Source organism: Cebus imitator, unplaced genomic scaffold (assembly GCF_001604975.1).
Source record: "Cebus imitator isolate Cc_AM_T3 unplaced genomic scaffold, Cebus_imitator-1.0 Scaffold273, whole genome shotgun sequence".
NCBI classification, from domain to species: domain Eukaryota; kingdom Metazoa; phylum Chordata; class Mammalia; order Primates; family Cebidae; genus Cebus; species Cebus imitator.
The window spans coordinates 1,097,125-1,104,766 of NW_016107588.1; the positions used below are offsets into that span (position 1 = coordinate 1,097,125).

Genomic DNA, 7,642 nt, shown 5'->3' on the forward strand with positions numbered 1-7,642 from the left:
TATATGTGTATTTCACCACAGGAAAAAATTGGGAGGAAAAAAAGAATGTGCTTAATGAGGAGTGGGGGGAAGTATAGCTGGAGGATAAAGGGGAATATAAACTAATACAAGCCAAAATGAGGCCAGGCATGGTGGTGCATGCCTATAATCCTAACATTTTGTGAGGCCCAGGTGGGAGGATCTCTTGAAGTCAAGAGTTTGAGAGCAGCCTGGGCAACATAGTGAGATCCCATCTCTACAAAAATGTAAAAATTAGCCAGGCATGGTGGGGTGGGGTATGCCTGTAGTTCTATACTCAGGAAGCTCAGGTAGGAGGATTGCTTGAGCCCAGAAGTTCAAGGCTGCAGTGAGCTATGATTGATTGACAAATTAGACAGACTAGATAGATGGATAAACAGATAAATAAATAATGTTTAAAATGAGAGAGGAGTCTTGCACACCTTCCATGGTAACCTGAGATGTGAGATGAACTCCGCTTTCTGCACCAGAGAACCAAGAGGGTTAGACTAACAGGGAAAACCAGGTGTGGCCCATCACAGTGACTGCACAGGAGGCCTTCAGGAAGTGGTAACTCTCCCCATCCCCAGTAATAACACACTTTTCCATGGACCTACTTGGAAATGGAATCACTGAGTCACCTCAAACTCCATCAGATGCAATAGCAACAGGAAAAAAAAGACGAAAACTATACTGAAGTATGGGTAGTGTTATTTTAAAAAACCTAATTTAGGGGGCCAGGTGTGGTGGCTCATGCCTGTCCTCCCAACACTTTGGGAGGCTGAGATGGGAGGACTTCCTGAGCCCAGAAGTTCGAGACCAGCCTGGCCAACATGGTGAAAACCTATCTCTTACGAAATATACAAAAATTAGCTGGGCGTGGTGATGCATACCTGTAGTCCCTGCTACTCTGGAGGCTTAAGTGGGAGAAATCACTTAAGCCCGGGGATAGTGGAGGCTGCAGTGAGCCATGATTGTGCCACTGCACTCCAGCCTGGCCAACAAATTGAGACCCTGTCTCAAAAAACAAAACAAAATATAAAAGCTGATTTTAGGAAACCTTCAACTGTCAGCCTGCAGAGAACCCAAAGACATGAGGAACTGTGGTCCTGGAATTCTTGACGATGGAGCCCAGCAATTCTCAGACACAAAATGCCCAGGTAGGGGTTGGGATCCCAGAACAAAAAAAGGACATCAGGAAAAAGCTAAGGAACTCTGAATAAAACATGGACTTTAGCTAATAACAGTGTATCAATACTGGTTTATTGTGATAAATGTACTATACTAATTTGCAATGTCAATAATAAGAGAGGGATAAAGAGGTCAGATAATGGGTACAAAATGGCTGGGTGCAGTGTCTCATGCCTGTAATCTCAATACTTTGGAAGGCCAAAGCAGAAGGATTGCTTGAGGACAGGAGTTCAAGACCAGCCCAGGCAAAATAACAAGACCCTGTCTCTATTAAAAAAAATTAAACTTTTAAATGGGTGCAAAAATATAGTTAGAGAGAAAGATTAAGTTCTAGTATTACATAACACAGTAGAATGACTCTAGTTAACAATAATTTATTGTATATTTCAAAATTGCTAGAATTGAAGAGTTATAATGTTCTCAATACAAAAAAATGATCAATGTTTGAGGTGGTGGCTATTCTAACTACCTTGATTTGATCATTACACATTATATACATGTATCAAAATATCACAGGTACTCCCATAATATGTACAATGATACATCAATTTTTGAAGTTTTTTAAATAGGGGAAACGGTGTGTAGCACATCAGAACACTGCTATTTTCACAATTTTTCTGTAAATCCAAAACGTTCTAAAATTTAATCAAAAGAAAAAAAAAAAAACAGGTAGCTCCTGGGACTTATTTCATCCTACTAATCAGCCTGGGTTTTTGTTTGTTTGAATTTATTTATTTATTTGCGACAGAGTTTCATTCTTGTTGCCCAGGATAGAGTGCAATGGCGCCGTCTCAGCTCACTGTAACCTCCGCCTCCTGTGTTTAAGCAATTCTCCTGCCTCAGCCTCTCGAGTAGCTGGGACTACAGGCACCCACCACCATACTCGGCTACTTTTGTATTTTTAGTGGAGACAGGGTTTCGCCATGTTGGCCAGACTGGTCTCCAACTCTTGACCTCAGGTGATCCACCCGCTTCGGCCTCCCAGAGTGCTGAGATTATAGGCATGAGCCACAGCATCCAGCCACCAGTTTTAGTTATTTTTAATGTGCAAAACACTTTCCTTATTACCATATGTTTACTGAAGACATTCCTTTTTTACTTTTATTTTTTAATTGACAAATAATAATTATACATGGCTGGAAGCGGTGGTTCACACCTGTAATTCCAGCACTTTGGGAGGATGGGACGGGCAGATCACTCGAGTCCTGGGTTATGTGGCAAAACCCTGTCTGTAGCAAAACTATAAAATTAGCCAGGTGTGGTGGCACATGCCTGTAGTTTCAACTACTTGGGAGGCTGAGGCAGGAGGATCACTTATGCTCGGGAAGCGAAGGTTGTGGTAAGCTGAGACCTCCCCACTGCACTCCAGCCTGGGTGACAGACTGAGATCTTTTCTCAAAATAATAACTGTAGTACATATTCAAGGGGCATTTAGTGATGTGCTGATACATATAATAATAATATAATATGGGCTGGGTACGGTGGCTCATGCCTGTAATCCCAACACTTTATGAGGCCTAGGCAGGTGGATCACCTGAGGTCAGGAGTTCGAGATCAGCCTGGCCAACATGGCGAAACCCCGTCTCTACTAAAAATACAAAAATTAGCTAGGAGTGGTTGTGTGTGCCTGTAATCCCAGCTACTTGGGAGGCTTAAGCAGAGAATGGTTTGAGCCCAGGAGGCGGAGGTTGCAGTGAGCAGAGATCATGCTATTGTACTCCAGCCTGGGCGACAGAGCAAGACATCATCTTAAAAATGATAATAACATAATATATGGTGCCCACATCAGTGTAATTAGCATATCCATCATCTCAAACATGTATCATTTCTTCATGTTGGTAACATTCAATATCCTTGTTCTAGCTATTTAAAATCATATATTCTTGGCTGGGTGCAGTGGCTCATGCCTATAATCCCAACACTTTGGGAGGCCGAGGAGGGCAGATCACTTGAGGTCAGGAGCTCAAGACCAGCCTGGCCAATATGGTGAAACCCTGTCTCTACTAAAAATACAAAAATTAGCTAGGAGTGGTTGTGTGTGCCTGTAATCCCAGCTACTTGGGAGGCTGAAGCAAAAGAATTAATTAGCCTGGGAGGCAGAGGTTGCAGTGAGTCAAGATCATACCTCTGCACTCCAGCCTGGGCAACAGAGTAAGACTCTGTCACCAAAAAAAAAAAAAAAAAAAAAAAGTATTCTTGTTAATTGTAGTCATCCTAACACAGTATAGAACACTAGGCTTATTCTTCCTATCTAGCTGTAATTTTGTATCCTTTAACAAATCTCTCCCTAACTGTCCCCTTCCCCCTACCCTTCCCAGCCTCTAGTATCCTCAGTTCCACTTTTTACTTCTATGAGATTAACTTTATTTAGCTTCCATATATGAGTGAGAACATGTGGTATTTAACTTTCTGTTGCCATCAGCCTGGGTTTTAAGAGAACAGAGGCTCAGGGATGTAGGTGGTTTCCTGTGAAAATTCCATTCCTTTTAATAGAATCCATGGAAGCATACTTGTGATGGCCTCATGGCAGAAGATGATTAAAACTGACTTACACATATCAGAATCAATAAACGAAGACCACCATGATACTGAATCATATTTCTGTGATGTTCTCTTTTGCAATCTGCCGAATTCTCTGCTCTTCAATAGTTTCTCTCATGGTCAAGGCAAGTGAATGAGACTTTCCTGGAAAATAAGTTTAGTATTTTCTGAAAATGAGCTTGTCCTGATGATGGTCCCTGTGAAATGCCTCTCCTCTCATCACTAATAGGAATGTCGAAGTTCAGTATCCAGCCTAAGAACCTCCGAAGGAACCTCCTGGAAGTCTCACCTTGTAAGTTCACTTCTCAGCATCTACCTCCATTGTGTGCAGGCGGACCTGTACAAATCTAACCATTGCTATCTGAGGAAATGGCACCACTGCTGCTCAAGCCAGAAACCCATAGCAATTCCTTCCCCTCACCACCCACAACCAACCCAACAATAAGGCCAGTCAATTCAACCTAACATCCTAACATCATCTTGCATCCAGTCATTTCCTTCATGTCCACTGCCATCACCTTGGTCCTTCCACTAAGCACTTTGGACATACCTTGCTCTCTAGTTCATTTCCATTTTGTTTATCTCATATTTGTATGTAATTGTAATGTTTTCTGCATATGTGTTATTGTGCCTTCTCCAGCAGATTTCTTCTGGATCTTCCCAAGGTGTTCTACTGATCCGGCAGAAAACACCCATCAGAGTGCCCTGAGTGGCTGCCAGTCCACAGCTAGCCAGTCAGGAGAAGACGGCATGTGCTCGTGTCATGACAACCAAGGCCTCTGCTCAGGTCCTCTCTTTGCCTTTCTCAATAAAGAGCTATTTTATAACCTTTGTACTAAAGAGAGAAGAAAACAATTAGACTCCCTCTTTGAGAAGTGTTCTTTGAAAATGACTATCCATATAAGCGAGTACTTAAAAAAAAAAACACCTCTTTCAAACATGTTTGTATCTTTGGCATTTTGGAGGAAGATGGGGAGGGAAGACTGGGGAGGGAAGATGGGGAGGAAAGACGGGGAGGGAATGGCTGACTGGGAAGGTGGTTCTCATCCCCACTGCTGGTGAGGCATTTGATTTCATAAGTATTAATCAGAATCACTCTTGATTATAGCAAAAACAACCTTTGCTATAATTTTAATGCAATTAACTAGAATATATGGTAATTCTGAGCAATCTTGCTCTTGAGATTAAAGAACAGCCTGCCAGGAAACATATGAATAAAGCTTTAAGATCAAAATTTGCATAATTAGGTTTCTTCCCTGCTCTGCCCACCCCAACCCCACCCTCTCTGGCTATGCTAAGTTCTGCTTAAAGGAGATGTTCAAAGTCAGCAAGCCTATACTGCCTGGGCTTCCCTCCCAGGCTGGTATGTTCCTCTGTAAAAGCATGTTTATGTTCCTACAATACAGCTCTGATGGACTAATAGACAGCCAAAGACAGGCGGATGAATTAGAGTGCAGAAGTTTTGAGCCATACTTCCAGAGGTGGGAGCAAACAAGTCACAATGCCTTCATGGTACTAAACTGCTTCCTGGCAGTTTAGTACCATACAAATTTGTCATCCTGCTCTGTGGAGGTACCATACCCTATTCTTGAAAAAGGTAACCTAAGCAATGCATCAAACCCCAGAACTACAGGTTTCATATTCAATGTTTTAATGCCTGGTTACAAAGGATGTCCTTACCACATATTCCCCTCTCCTCCCAAGCTCAGGAACTGCTGCCTCCAGAAAGGCTCCACCTCCTACGCCCCTCCTTTAACAGGGGCTGTGATAGCCAGAGCCTCACCCCACCACACTGCGCCTCCATCCTAGCAGCCCCAGAATCCCTAACTCTCTGGGGAGAGTCTGCCTTGCTCCAAGAGGGAAGAAAAGGCAACAAGCAGTTATTTTCTTGAATCAGGGACAAGCAGAACTGTACACACACACTCCTGAGAAGAGGGAGAATGCAAGGAGTGACGGTAGTACCCCTACCCATATGGCACAGTGGTGAGGGCTGAGCATCCATGAGAATTAGTGAAACAATCCCTATGCCTCCCAACACAAATGGATTTTTAACATTTAAAATTGTGGGAAATGTCAACAGTCCAATTTCCTCTTAAATAACATATTCTTGGATATGCAGTAAGGCTCAGGCCAAAAGGTGAATATTCCTTTATCAGAAGGCTTAGAAGACACAGAAATCATTTTTACTATTTGCTGCTTTGAAAATGCAGAAAGGAGGAAAATGACAAGATGGGAATAGTTGGCCCTTTTTTAACGTTCAACTTCAAGCTGTAACCTCACAGCAGAGATTACGCAGATAACTAAAAATATGCCCTGACCTCTTGCTCAAGCATTCATGTTTACATCCTCTATCTCTCAAAACCCCTGGAAAATATCAGAGAAGCAGCCTACAAGTAAATATATTCATGAAAGCACTGGAAGCAGGAGGCAGGTAAGGAGGGTATCCACAGATTTAGACTAAAGATTGATAAGACTGGAATGATAGAAAAATCAAAGCCATAGGAGCTGAACACCAGCAAATACTGGATACGATGCAGAGGAACTAGAACTCTTACACTGCTGGTAGAAGTAGAAAATATGGTACAACCACTTTGGAAAACTCTAACTGTTTCTTAGAAAAAGTTAAACATATTCACACCCCATGAGTCAGCAATCTCGCGCCTAGGTTCCATCCAAGAGAAATGAAAACATATCCACAGAAAGCCTTGGATACAAATATTCATAGCAGCTTGATTTGTAATACCTCTAAAGTGAAAACAACCCAAGTGTCCATCAACAGGAGAACAGATAAATGGAATAGATGCATATAATGGAAAACTGTTCAGCAGTGTAAAGGAATGCTGACCCATAGAATACGGCTGAATCCTGAAAACATTATGCTGCACGAAACAGCTAGAAACAAAAAAGGAAATAATCTATGGCTTCAATTCTATCAAATTCTAGAACAGATAAAATTAAACTATGATATGCAAATCAGATCAGGCTGGGCACAACGGCTCACACCTGTCATCCCAGCACTTTGGGAGGCTGAAATGGGAGAATCACTTGAGCCCAGGAGTTTGAGACAAGCCTGGGCAATGTAGGGAGTCCCTGTCTCTACAAAAAAAAATTAAAAATCAGCCTGTCATGGTGGGCATGCCTATGGTCCCAGCTACTTGGGAGGCTGAGGTGGAAGGATCGCTGAAGCCCAGGAGGTCAAGGTTGCAGTGAGCTGTGATTGTGCCACTGTACTCCAGCCTATGTGACAGAGTAAGACCCTGTCTCAAACAAAAACAAACAAGCAAAAAAACACTCATAAACAGATCAGTGGTTGCTGAGACTGAGGGAACGTTCTGGGGGTGACAGAAAATGTTCTGTCTTGATATGGACTCACTGAAACTGACTGAACTTAAAGATGTTAATATCTTAGCATTTTACTGTATGTGAATTATACCTCATTAAGAAACTATTTAGGAAACATATAGAACTGAGCAAACAAAATTTTAAAACACTACTAAAGATGACTACTGAAGATCTTAATATCAGAAAGTTTTCCTATGTGTAAGTTACACATCAATATATAAAAAAATACTTAAGAACTACAGGTATTGATCGACTTATGACCTATGCAACTTACGACCATTCGACTTTACGACCACAATCGCTAGCCACGACTGCTCCGCGTCTGGCAGTGCAAACATTGCCCAGCTGGGCATATGACAGTGCGGGACAATAAACATATATGCTATATCATATCATTATTAGTCATTTTCTTGCCTTTCTTACTAAAATGTGAGTGGTTTATATCCCTACATCTTTAACAATATTAGAACATACTAAGTTTAAATTATATTTGAACAAGATATCCAGATGACATCTTTTATGATGAATGCTACATATTTGTATCCCATGGAAAGTCACATAAAATTGTGAT

The 7,642-nt window shown here is 41.8% G+C and overlaps 1 protein-coding gene across 1 annotated transcript in view; it reads right to left on the reverse strand.

The window, feature by feature from the left end:
* The window catches only part of CD99L2 (CD99 molecule like 2), a 109,956-nt gene extending 102,547 nt beyond the window's left edge, over positions 1-7,409 (reverse strand). Inside the window, exon 1 of the mRNA XM_017500910.2 lies at positions 7,346-7,409. Within this exon, the coding sequence (XP_017356399.1) occupies positions 7,346-7,409 (64 nt within the window). The remainder of the gene's footprint in view (positions 1-7,345) is intronic.
* Positions 7,410-7,642: the final 233 nt, after the last annotated feature.